Genomic DNA, 13,688 nt, shown 5'->3' on the forward strand with positions numbered 1-13,688 from the left:
ATCTGACCTGATGGTCTCCATTTTGAAGACCTTGAAAGTGCATGCTCCTGGGAAGCCAATTCCCGCTTGTGTGGTCCTGAAGAGGGTTTTGTTAAAACACACCCAGGAAGTTGTCTCTGATTTGATTGATTCCTGCTTGAAGAACCTGCATAATATCACTGCGGCCCTGATGACTGACTGCGACTTTATCTCAGCTGTCAAGAAGAGTCTGTTCAACCACGGAAAACAAAATGCTACACATATAATGGAGGCCATGCTGAAGCGCCTGGCTACTGTTCTGCTTGGAGAGAAGGAGTCTAAATCACAGCCTCTGTTGTACGCATCCTTGAAGGCCGGCTCCCACAGTCTCAAATACGAGAACCAAAGTCAAAACCAAAGTCTTGAATTCTCCACCATGAAAACTGAATTGAAGGGGAAGGACAAATGCAAAATAAAACCAGAGGAGTGCAAGTCATTGATTAGCGCTGAAAGAGTTGCTGAACACATCCTCAAGGAGAGCCTGTCCATGTGGAACCAAAAACAACGAAACCAAGGCGAGATGGCTGGCAAAGCATGCGTGAGTAAGGAGGAAAAACGAGAGAAGATCAGCCCTTCCACAGAGTCACTGGCGAAGGACTTGATTGTCTCTGCCCCTATGCTGATTCAGTACCACCTGACCCAGCAGGCCGAGGCCAAAAATGCACTTGAAGATGACTATCCTGGTTCCACCATAGGCCATAGGACTCAGAGTGCCCAATTTGAAAAGAACGCAAGTGACCAAAGTGCCAAGGCACTTTCAGTGAAACATCTAGAATCTTGTGGAGCTCCTGGGCCATCTACCTCTGTAAAGGAGACTCAACAACAGGCGGAGTGCCAAAAGTCCGATATGTCAAACATCATTCTATCACTGATTCAGAAACTGCTCAGTGAGACCTCCTTCAACAGTGAAGAGCAATCTGAAGGGGAGAGCAAGCCTTCTGAGCCCAGGCCAAACAAAGCAACTTCAATGTCCAAGAGAGGGGAAAAACAATTCCAGGAGAATTTAGACCTTGATTTTGCCAGCGGGATGATGCAAATGAACTGGCAATTCATCAATCAACTGGTAGAACCTGTGAGGAAGCTATGCCTTATCATGGCTAGGAATCACAACAACAGGGAAGCCCTGGCCGAATTGGAAGAACAAGCAGCCTTGGTACACAACCCAAGTTTCCAAGTTGGTGGCCCCAGATGCAGTCACAGTAGTGCAATGTCACAGAACTATCGAGAGTTTTCTGGGCCGGAAGTCATCATCAATAATTGGTGCTCAACAAGTAGCTTGCAGAAACAGCTCCAGGCTGTCCTGCAGTGGATTGCAGCCTCCCAATTTAAGGTGCCTGTGCTCTGTTTCGTGAGAGATGATGATGGACAACTGGAGAAGGTAAGCAATGGCAAAGCACAAGAAGAAAGATGGTTAGACTGGGCAGGGGAAGGGAGGCGAAACTGTACTTAGGGCTCACGAGCAGTCCAAATTTTACTCAAGTATGCTCTTTACTATGTGCTTTATGAATTACTTTATCCTCATAAAAAGACACAAAAGCAATGAACCATTAATTGAGGCTGTAGCACCTCGGGGTCTGCACATTTCAGCCAAGAGGAGGCGAGAAAGATTAGCTTTTTTTTTTTTTTTTAAATTCAGTGACCCTTTAAACAAACTACTTGGTAAAATATGTTTTAGGAAGGTGGGGGAGATGGCCACCCCTAACCTTGACCTAGCAATCAGCACAGACTAACCAAAAGACCCAGGCCTTGGAGAGAAGTATTTAGTAAAGACAACTGATTCCAGGTTTTGTTTTTTGATGCTCAAAATGAAGTTATGTTTTTCATTTTGATCTATGACATTAGAGGAGGGTCAAGGAAAAAGGAGAGGGAAGGCAGTCCTGGATCAGCGAAAGCTTTTACTCTAATCTTAGTCATGGGCGGAAAGGTGGGTGAGGGGGGTAGTTCACTTTATCCACCTGAGACCTTTCTTCAAAAGTATCACATGACTCAAGCTATCTCTGCTCCCTCCACAGCTTCCAGAAGTTTCAGCTAAGGCAGCAGAGAAGGGGTACAGTATTGGAGATCTCCTTCGAGAAGTAATGAGGTTTGCCAAGGAACGACAACTGGATGAAGCCATGGACAACATGGCTAGAAAACAACTGCTGGACTGGCTGCTCACTAACTTGTAAACTAACAGTCCCTTCAACAACTCTGTAGCTAGTCACCCCATCCCCACAGCAGCATTCCATGCCATCTGGGCGCCCCTTCATTAGGCAAGTTGAACAACACACTACACGACTGTCTTTCCCAATACGTCTGAGCAGTTGGACTATGCAAGTACAAGGTGTTAAATAAGCTAGGCAACAACATGAATTAAAAAATTAAAAAAAAAAGTCGTTGTGTTCTTTTTTTTAAAATATACGTTCTATTGTTAACTTTTTTATTATTATTTAGATTTTATTTATTTATTTATTTCCAGAGTGAGGGGAGCGGAGGGAGAAAGAGAGGGAAACATCAATGTGTGGTTGCCTCTCACGAGCCCCCAACTGGGACCTTGACCTGCAACCCAGGCATGTGCCCTGACTGGGAATTGAACCAACGACACTTGGCTCGCAGGCCGATGCTCAATCCACTGAGCCACAGCAGCCAGGGCTAGAAAAAAAAAGTCGTGTTTCTTAATCAGATATATCTGAGGCAAAAGAGGGGAGTGGGTCTAAATCCAAGGATTAGTGATACAGTGTTGGGCTTGGGTCTATATCTGACCTTAGGTAATTTTCTGAGCACCCAAGACATAAAGATATAACTCATGTCCAAATCTCTAAGTAATATGGTTTGTCCATTATGATCCAGAGGTTTGCCACCTGTGGACCCCCTGTTTCTGCCACATTACACATATAACTTGATAATCTCCCCTCTAATCCCGAGGGTACGGTTTTCTCGGTCTTTGTCAGGAATTTGCAGATGGGCTACTGTGCTGCAGGAGCTCAGCTCCAGGCAGGTTAACTTTGGATTAAGTGAGACCAAAAAGTGACAGTGGAGTGTTTGAGAGGGAATTCATTCCAAGTTTATTTATTTATTTTTAAGTATATTTTATTAATTATATTGTTACAATAGCTCCAATTTTCCCCCTTTGCTCCCCTCTACCCAGCAGCACCCCTCCCCCAGCAACCCCCCCAACCCAGTCCATACCAATGGGTCGTACATACAAGTTCTGGCTTCATCCTTTCCTATATTGTTCTTTTTTTAAATTAATTAATTAATCAATTAACTAATTATTCTAACAATAAAAAATAACAATCCCCCCTCTCAGACTTAAGACCCTTTATAATCTTATAAAGGACAATGGGTGACGGTCTGGAGCTCCTCTAGCTGCTTCTGGACATGGCCGTCGGCCTACCTACCCTTGGGTCCAGACATCGCTAATAAGAATGGGGGTGTGGAGGGGAGGGTGGTCTTTTCACATGGGGAAGGGTCTTGCAGACTCCAGGTCCGTTGGTTGTCCCCGGACAATGGCGTGCTTGGTTTAACGGGCTGGCATCCTTGTTGTATTCTCGGGACAACAGTTTTGGCAACAGGGTTAAAAGACATCATTCAATCCATAACCACTAGATGACAAAAGGCAGGTATTAATTTTTCAATGTCCCACATTAGAGGAACAAAAGGGTTTCTTTGGAGGAAGGTGCCAAGTTGATTTTTTTAATTAAGTATATTTTATTGATTATGCTGTTACAGTTGTCCCAATTTCTTTTCTCTTTGCTCCCCTCCACCCAGTATCCTTCTTCCTTCCAGCAGTCCCACCCCCCTTAGTTCATGTCCATTGGTTGTGCATACCAGTTCTTCAGCTTCACCCTTTCCTATATTATTCTTAATGTCCCCCTGCCTATTTTGTACCTACTAATTATGCTCCTTAATCCCTGCACTACTTCTCCTCCTTCCCCTTCCCAGCCGATAACCCTCCAAATGATCCCTATGCCTATGATTCTGTTCCTATTCTGGTTGCCTGTTTACTTTTATTGGTTTGTTTTTATTTTTTAGGTTCTGTTGTTGATAGTTGTGACTTTGTTGTCATTTTAATGTTCATAGTTTTGACCCTCTTTCTCTTAAATAAGTGCCTTTAACGTTTCATATAATAAGGGCTTGGTGATGATGAACTCCTTTAACTTCACATTGTCTGGGGAGCACTTTATCTGCCCTTCCATTCTAAATGATAGCTTTCCTGGATAGAGTAATCTTGGTTGTAAATCCTTGTTTTTCATCACTTTGAATACTTCTTACCAGTCCCTTCTTGCCTGCAAAGTTTCTTTTGAGAAATCAGCTGATAGTCTTGCAGGCACCCCTTTGTAGGTAACTCTGCTTTTCTCTTGCTGCTTTGAAGATTCTCTATCTTTGACCTTGGGCATTTTAATCGTGATGTGTCTTGGTGTGGTCCTCTTTGGGTCTAGTTTGTTTGGGACTCTGTGCTTCCTGGACGTGTATGTCTCTTCCCTTTGCCAAAGTTGGCATTATTTATTTATTTATTTATTTAATTATTTATTTATTTATTTTTACATAAGGTTCAATTTCTTGCTCTTCCTCTTCTCTTTCTGGCACTCCTATGATTCAGATGACGGCACGTTTCAAGTTGTCCCAGAGGTTCCTAAGCCTGTCCTCATTCTTTTTTTTCAATTCTTGTTTCCTCCTTCTACAATGGTTGACTGTTTATTTCTTCCTTATGTCCCAAGTCATTGATTTGAACCCAGACTTCCTTCCCTTTACTATTGGTTTTGTGTGGATTGTCCTTGGTTTCACTTAACTTAGCCTTCACTTGTTCCCTTCTGCATTTGCCACACTCCAGCATATCTGTCACATCTGTGAGCATCTTTATCACCAGTGGTTTGAACTCTCAGTCTGTTAGGTTGCCTATCTCCTCATCGCTTAGTTCTTCCACTGGAACCTTGATCCGTTCTCTCTTTTGGGCCATACTTCTCTGTCTCATTAACTTGAGAGGCTTCTGTGTTTGCCTCTGTGTTAGTAGAGCTGTCACAACTGCTACATTGTGAGGGGCAGAGCCTTAGGTCTTCGTTAGTATGGGGCGACCCATTTGGCCACGTTGTGGTGCCATATGAGGGAGAGGAGTCTGAGAGGGAACAAAGCTGCTTGCTCAACCCTCGCCCCTTTTCCAGGCACTTCTCCCACTTCCTGTGTGGAACTGGCTGTCTCTAGCTATTTCTCTGGCTGTGGTTCCCAGAATGGGTGGGTTTGTGGCATTCTAGGACTCTGAGGGCCTCTAAACAAAGGAACTCTGCTGAGAGACCAGCAGCTTCTACCCATGCCCCAACCCCCACTGGCTTTCAGTCACGAGCAATGGGTTTTATTTTCCCTGGTGCTGGAACTGTGAGCTGCACTGTCTGGTCTGGTGCTGAGAGCTCTCCCCAGGTGTTCCTCCCTACTTTTTTTAAAGGTGTGACTGCGTTTTCCACTGGTCTGCCACTGCCGATGCCACAGCTGCCACTGCCACCTCACTGCTTCCTCTCTGCCCCGGCTCCATCCCTCCTGCCTCTCTGGATGAGTTTTTCTTCTTTAAATCTGTGTTTGTTGAACTTCCATGCAGCTCTACTTTCTGGAACTTCTGGGTGTCTCCAGTTTTGAGGTAGTTGTATTCCTTTTCAGTTGTGGAAGGAGATGCAGCGTGTCTACCTATGTCTCCATTTTGGCCAGAAGTCCCAAGTTTATTCTTGTGGCAGCAGGTGAGACAGGAACAAAGGATCCACGCTCTCCATGGTAAGCCGGTGGCAATTCTGCTTGGCGTCTCTGTGCTGACACTGCATGCCAAGGCATTTGCCACCTCAGCAAAGGGTGTATGCCCAGTCCATGTACACATTGCTACAGACTGACCCTAAGGGTGATTTTAAAAACAGGTTTTAGTGGTACTAACAAGGGTAGGTCTTGCTCGTCCGGTAGGCTGCATGCTAAAGAGATATCTTGAGATAACACAATAGCAGGTATCAGGTCCCTCCCTGGTTTTGTATACCACACCTTTACTCCCCTCCCCAGGGTAGTTTCTGTTGGGTCTGAATAACTACTACAGTGCAGTTTGTAGGACCAAATCCCTTATTCTCGCTGTGAACACTTCTTCATCCAGGCCATGAGTTTTCAAATTACAGTATAAATAGCATCCTTCAGTCCCAGTTCTCCTAATAGCTGCTGTAACCCAGTATACAACTGCCACCTGCTGGACGTAGATGGAAGATCTCCTGGGTTCGGCCACGTAATGCGATCAGCTGCCTTGATCCAATCTAACAGGGAATGATTGCCTGGAGTCTCGTGTGCATTCTGCAGCTGCTGCCTCAGCACTGGGTGCGTGGGGTTGGATACAAGCTTACCCATTCCCTGGCCAGGAAGTAAAATGCCACCCGCCCCTACATCCCATAATCTTAGCAACCAAGCCGCCAAAGATTCTGACGCCTTTTGCCAGAAGCAGCTCCCCAAATCCACCAGCTCTGCTTGCAAGTACGGATGCACTGTGGAGTGCTCTGTGACTGGCAGAGGGGGCTGGCTTGACCCTCAGTCATTCAAGGACACTTAGTCTTAATCTTCTGCATTACCACCACCGCCACCCCAGGCATGGCTGAAATGGGTGAGGTCTAGCCCTCCCCAACATCCTCCTCCTCATCCTCATCCTCCGAGGAGTCTATGACCTGTACCTCTGATCCTGTCACAAAACCAGTCCTGATCCAGGCCCTCAGGGTGGCCACTTCCACCTCTAATAGCTCCCATGTTTTCTCCCAGGCAGCCCTCAATTCCTGCTCCTGAGACAGGTCCTCTTTCAACTCTCGGACCTGGGCTTCCAATTCAAGCAACTCCCTGAATGCTTTATGCAGAACAGAGAAATAGCCAGCCTACAGCACCAGCCCCTACCCAGGCACTTTTCTTCCCTAGAGAGCCCCCTATCTTCAGCAGAGCCTCTTCTCTCACCTCAGGAGTCACTTCTACCCTCTCCCAATCTTGCAGGGGCACCGAAGCCTCCAACACGGTCACCACCATGAACCACATATCCATGCAGGCCAACCCGATAGCCCACCCTGAGTGGCCGTGCCCCGTGGCTGACCCCTGCTCCATAGCTTTCGTTTGTGGCAAGTCCTGCTGACTGTACCAAGTGCCGCAGGAGCTCAGCTCCAGGCAGGTTAACTTTGGATTCAGTGAGACTGCAAAATGACAGTGGGGCATTGCAGAAGGAATTCACACCAACTTTATTCTCGTGGCGGCAGGCAAGACAGTAACAAATTATCCATACTGCCTGGACAACAGGGACTCATATATATAAGAAATTAAACAGAAGTAGCACAGGGCCAACAAGAACTGTGAGATAGTGTGGCACCTGCATACTAAGGCACTCTTTTATGTAAGGATAAGCTGGAGAAATACATGGGTGTTGAGGCAGGGTTCTTGACTACAGTCATCATGACAGGACAGCTAGCTTAGACAAAAAAAAAATTGATAGGTATATTACTCAAGGACATTGTGACCACTTGCCACATGCACGCGCGCGCTCGCGCACGCCCACACACACACACACACACACACACACACACACACTCCATATCAACTGCATGTGGCTATTTAGTACTTACTATTTAGCCATGGCTATTTAGTATTTACTGACTGAACTACAATGTGTTCTGATCCTCCCCCCTGTGTGAATAAAGTTTCCTTATAAGTCATTTCCTTCAATTGATGAGATTTCCTTGTCTTCTACCAGTCTGAAAGGAAATTTTTCTGAGAATAAACTACAGAATGGTAAATTCCTCATAGCCATGCTATGCGAATTCCATTGAGACTAGCACTAAGTTCCTAGATTTGTTGTATGCTTCTCAGAAGTCAATTATAATGCTAGAATTCATTGCAGATCAGATGAGATCAAGATAGTGGTTTCGACCCTGTGGTCCTCTACTAGCTAGTTTGCTGTGGCATACCTTAGCACCTTTGAGGTGCGAGTGGCTTTGTAGAACAAGCACAAGATGTGGCATCCTTCTGAATTCAAAAGTCAAAGCTTTTGCCTCTTACTAGCTACGTGGCCTTACAGAGTCACCTAGACTGTAAGCCTGTTTCTTCACGTGTAAAATGTAGCCAGAAATTACCCTCACTGTTTAAGCTGGAGGAATGGATGTGATGCTTTGCACAAGGTGAATCTTATAAATGTGGCTATGTGAAGGAAGCTGTATGTCTCAAAGCCCATCCTAACACATTTGCAAGTGTTCTTGATATATTTTAAAATAAAAACAAAATTCTCTGACAATGTAACCTAGAGAGACACTTTACGGGGTGAGGGGTGGGGGATAAGAGGCATGGAGGCAAACTTTACCTTCACAGTGCCTGGACCTGTCAGAAGGAAAGGCAGGCCCCTTTAAAGCAGAACCTTTAAAGCTCCGCAACTCAAATGAAAGCTAGTCAAATCTTTTGCAGTCCCATCCCACCCCATGAAGAGCTTTGGAGTTGAGCCACTACAGATCCTTGTCTCTGTCCTTAGGAAAATCCTTAATAAACAAGTTACAGGGCCAGGGCTGCATTTCTGATGACTCAGATCTCCCTGAGCATAACTGGGGCCCATAGTAGTTTACTTCCTTGATTAACTTGGCTCTTGACTTGCTCCTGATTTTTATTATGAGGCAGCCTTAGGGATTCCTGGGACTGTGGAGATACAGCACAGGAAGTTATAAGTGCTGTTAAGTGGAAGGCATTGGGGTAAGATTCTCCTTGAGGGCTTTTTTACTTCTGATATTTCAGGATTATAAGAGTTTCTTTTCCATATTTTCTCAGGGAAACCTGTGTAGATGAGGTAAGATCAGGGTGAGGAAACTTAATTTTTGCCAGAACTAATTGACAAACTCCAAGAGAGAAAAGAATGCTTTGGGCCTCAAAGGGCCCTGGCAAGTGTCTGGAACAGCTCTGCAGTCTTGAGGTTTATCCCTGGAGGGTGGGACCCTGGCCTTTCACCTCTATAAATTGAGAAGTGCTCCCCGGCACCATATTAGCAATGCGGCCTTCCTCAGTGCCAACAGTTGGAAATGGGCAAAGATTTCTGCTGAGCCGCGAACCCAACGTGTAAAAAGGGAAGACAGGAGAAGAAGGAGGGGAAAATCACAATTATCTCCTGATAGGTGGTGTAATTAATTGGTTTGCTATCTCTAACAGTTTTAGTCTATCTGAGCATCAGGCATCCATTTTAAAAGGAAGTTGTGAGCATAACTCATCTAGAAGGTTACTGCAGGTCTAGGGCTGTGTTGAGGTGAAGTGTTAGAAGCACTTGCTTCAGGGTCACATTTTAAGGGGGTACCAGAAAACTCAGTAATCAAGATAAATAATATTTCAATGTACTATTTTTATTTTAATATGCTTTTAGTTTTTTAATTTTTAATTTTATTGTTGTTCAACTACAGTTGTCCTAATCCTTTTCCCATTGCTCTCCCCTGCCCCGCCCACCCCCACTCCCACATTCATAGTCAGTTCTTACCTTTTGCTCATGACCATGGGTCCTTTATACTTGCTCCTTGACTCGACCCTTCCCTTTCTTTCCCCCATTACTCCCCTTCCCCTTCCCCTTCCCCTTTGGTCGCTGTCAGTCTGCTCTTTGTTTATATATCACTGGCTCTATTTTGCTCATTTGTCTGTTTGCTTTGTTCATTAGCTTCCTGTATTAGGTGAGATCGTATAGTATTTGCCTTTCACCGCTAGCTGATTTCATTAAGCATAATATTCTCCAGGTCCACTCATGCTCTTGTGAAGGGCGAGAGTTCCTTCTTTCGTTCTGCTGTGTAGTATTGCACTGTGTAAATGCATCACAGTTTTTGATCCACTCACTTATTAATGGGCACTTAGGCTGTTTCCAGCCCTTAGCTAATGTAAATAACACTGCTATGAACATTGAGGTACATAGGTTCTTTTGAATTGGTGTTTCAGGGTTCTTAGGGTATAATCCCAGCGGTGGAATCAATGTGTAAAAAGGCAGTTCCATTTTTAGTTTTTTGAGGAAATTCCATACTGTGTAATGTTTTTTTAAGTCAAAATTAATAGCAGTCAGAGAAAGACAAGTACCATATGATTTCACTCATATGTGGAATCTAATGAACAAAATAAACAAACAAAACAGGTAGAGAACAGACTGACAACTGTCACAAGGGAGGGAGGTTGAGAGGCTGTGTGGAAAAGGTGAAGAAATTAAGCCAAAAAAGAAAAAGGAAAAAAAAACCCACCTCATAGACATAGACAACAGTATGGTGATTACCAAAGGGAAAAGGAATTGGGGGAGGCAGAGGATAAAGGGGAGAAAAATGGTGATGGAAGGGTGAGAAACGCTCACAATAAATCACTGGTACACAGGACTTGAGCAGCAAAGCGAGGCATTTATTCGTGAGTCTGCGGAGCTGGGCACACCACCAGCCAGGAGCATGTGCGCGCAAAGTAGACAAAGTAAACTGGTTTTATACTAAGGCGATGAGCTCTCCTCCCCTCTCCTTCTCCCCGGTTTCTCCACTACTGGTTAATCCGGGTTCACAATCTATTCTAATGTGATTAACTACTTAACTCAGGGTGTGATTAACTAAGGGTAATCTAGTTATAGGTCTATGTCCAACTTACTGTACTTGCCAAGTTATCTAGCTACATCTTCCCATTTCTCTGTGTTTGGTGACAACAGTCTTTCTCCTTTTGAGCCCAGAGATATGTGTGAGGAGCTGCAGAATGTCGTTCCCTCGCCCCTTTTCCATGATTCATCTGTTAATTTTCTCCTGCTGGTTTGAGAGTCACTGGCTTGCTTCTTTATCCCTAACAGAAGGAGATATGACTAGGGGTGGTGAACACACAATACAATATACAGAAGGCTTATTATAGAACTGTACGCCTGAAACCTATAGATTGTAATTTTATTAACCAATGTCACCCCAACAAATTCAATAAAAAATTAATGCAAAAAATTCCTTGATTGTGATACAGAAGATACAGTAACAGTGCCATGCCAAACCATAATGGAACTTGAGGCAAAAGCAAAAATGGGTAGGCATTATATTGCCAAGGCAGTACTTAGAGAACGTCTTGTCCTAAAAACGTGTATCAGTACAAAAGAAGCCAATGCATTGGCTCCTGCTTAAAGAATGTAGGGAACAAATCAAACAAGTTTAGGAAAGGGGAAATAAAACTTGGAGCAAGGAAAAAGCAGAGAAATCAAAGTTTCACTGAAACCTTACAAATATCAGGGAGAAGGAGAAGGATGTCTGTAGTGTTTCCTCTCTTGCTGAACATAGGAGTACATCTTCCCAACAAAGCTCATATTGCATTAATTGTGCTTGAAAACAGGGACAACACAAAATCGACCTTTCAAAATTCTGCTTTAAAATAGTTCTAATACGGAAAAAAGACAAATAAAAATGCTACTTTTGCAAATGATATATATTTGTACATCCATGAAAATCACGTCCCCTAATACCAGAAGTAATAAGTGAACTTTGCAGAAGTATAAGATAGAAAATACTAGTGAGGTGTAAGAATTTGCCATCAACTAAAACAGTTCCAGATTCTTTCTCCCCAGCGACTCAGAAACATGTAAAAGGTTGAGCACTACCCCTGCACTAAAGTCTTTGTGCTGTCAGAACATGAAAAACATCTAAAAATTGATTGTGTTTCTATATCCTAGAGCCACCCAGTCAGAGAAAGACAATGACAATATTAAACACTGGCATATTAAGGAAGGCAAGAAATGGCATTTACAGAGCACTTACTGAGTGCCAGACACTACTAAGTGCTTTAATTCTTCCTAAAACCTTGTGACGTGGTTTGTTATTAGCCATTTTTACCGATGAGAAACTAGAGGCTTACGTTTAAAAGACTTTTGCAAGGTCATGTGATCAGTAAGTGGGAGAGTTGGTATTCAAATCCAAGTTTGCTTCTCTATGTTTCTTTCCATTCTTCTCACACTGTTTTCCTATTCATTCAGAACCCGTGTTTATTAAAAAACAAAGCCATAAAACATGAACGAGGAAAATAGAGGAAAGCTGATAAATACAGAAACAGACTATGCTTCTACTATAACTAAATAAAACAAAACAATATTCTCTAATTCAACACATAGGTCTCATACAATGCCAGTGTAAATCTTTATGGGATATCACTCCTCCCACAAAATATTTATTAATTACAAAGGGAAAAGGAGTAACTACAATAGATAAACCCCATCAGTCACATTTTAATTAGGTGATCAAGGTTAACATTGCCAGTAAAGACATTGACACCACCTACCTCCAGACATGATGTCAAGAGAAGGGCACATTACCTCTATGGCAGTTTTGCAAAAAAAAAAAAAAAAAAAAAAAAAAAAAGCATGATTCCGGCGTAATCATGAAAATGATTCGGTAAACTCAAATCGAGGGACATTATACAAAATACCTCACAATAATTGACTGCAAAGATTCACAAGGGAATGTTTTAGGGTTATGGAAATGTCATCTATGCACCTTGATAATAACAGAGGGGGGTGGTTAGTGCAGGTTTATGTGTACATTTCTCAAGGCTCAGCAAACTATACACTTGAAATTAGTAAACATTATTCTATCTGAACATTATTCTATCTAAATTATATCTCAGTAAAGTTAATTGAAAAATATAGACTTAATAAATACTTGTAAGGAAAATGCCTTGCACTATTCACAAGTTTCTTTGCTTTTGTGCTTCTCCAGAAAGTCTCTAATTCTGACTTTAGGCCCTGAGCCACCCTTAACTTGCAGCCCTCCCTCCTGCTTCTTCCACTTGTCTGTGGAGGCCCAGAGCAGGAAGTTCCTTTCTGTGAGAACTTCCCTCCCAGATCCCAGTCACATATCAAATGTGAAAAGGGTTCCAAGCCCTGGCTGCTGTGGCTCAGTGGATTGAGCATCGGCCTGAGAATCAAGTGTCGCTGGTTCGATTCCCAGTCAGGGAACATTACCAGGTTGCACATCAGGTCCCCAGTTGCGGGCGCGAGTGAGAGGCAACCACACAGAAAAAAAAAAAAAAAAAAAAAAAAAAAAAAGAAAAGGGTTCCAGCTTGTCTTCTTGTCATGAAAGTCTCCTCCTCAGAAAAGCCTTCCTTCCTTCACCGAACTCTCACAGTTATTCTTTAAACATCACCCTGTTTTATTTTCATCATACCAATTGATATGTCATTTATATTCTTATTTGTTTGGTTATTGACTGTTTATTCCCACTAGAATGTCAGTCTTGCTCACTACTGTATCCTCGGTGCTTAGCGCAATATCTGGTACATAGTAGCCATTTAATAAATTTTTATTGAATAAATAATGATCCACCTATTTCAGTGTTCCCAGGTGGGGAAAATGACAGAAAATAGGGAGTCAAAAATGTGTCATTCACCACTGCCACTTAATGTCACTTAATCCCTTAATATAGCTGAGCATCAGTTTCTTCCCCTTGGAAATTGGCATGCTAATCAATGTCTTTCGTACCTACATTTGTGGAGGTGTTGAGCCACTCGAAAAGGCAAGCAAGGTAAAACTATTTGAAAATATGCTCAATGTGCCCATTAAAGCTTCGATATAAAATAATAAGAATAGTAACAATAGCAATAATAACATTTACTGAGCTTTTCCTATGTACCAGGCATTCTTCTAAGTGCTTTTCACTACTATGTCTTTTAATTTTCCCCAAAGCCCTATGAAGTACATATTAGT

The 13,688-nt window shown here is 43.1% G+C and overlaps 1 protein-coding gene across 1 annotated transcript in view; it reads left to right on the forward strand.

Moving 5' to 3' along the window:
- Nucleotides 1-538: 538 nt before the first annotated feature.
- Nucleotides 539-13,688, forward strand: part of LOC149990067 (A-kinase anchor protein 4-like) — a 103,590-nt gene continuing 90,440 nt past the window's right edge. The window contains exon 1 of the mRNA XM_090265681.1: nucleotides 539-556. Within this exon, the coding sequence (XP_090121807.1) occupies nucleotides 539-556 (18 nt within the window). The remainder of the gene's footprint in view (nucleotides 557-13,688) is intronic.

The sequence above is a fragment of the Furipterus horrens genome, unplaced genomic scaffold, assembly GCF_987537825.1.
Source record: "Furipterus horrens unplaced genomic scaffold, mFurHor1.1.pri manual_scaffold_30, whole genome shotgun sequence".
Lineage (NCBI taxonomy): Eukaryota > Metazoa > Chordata > Mammalia > Chiroptera > Furipteridae > Furipterus > Furipterus horrens.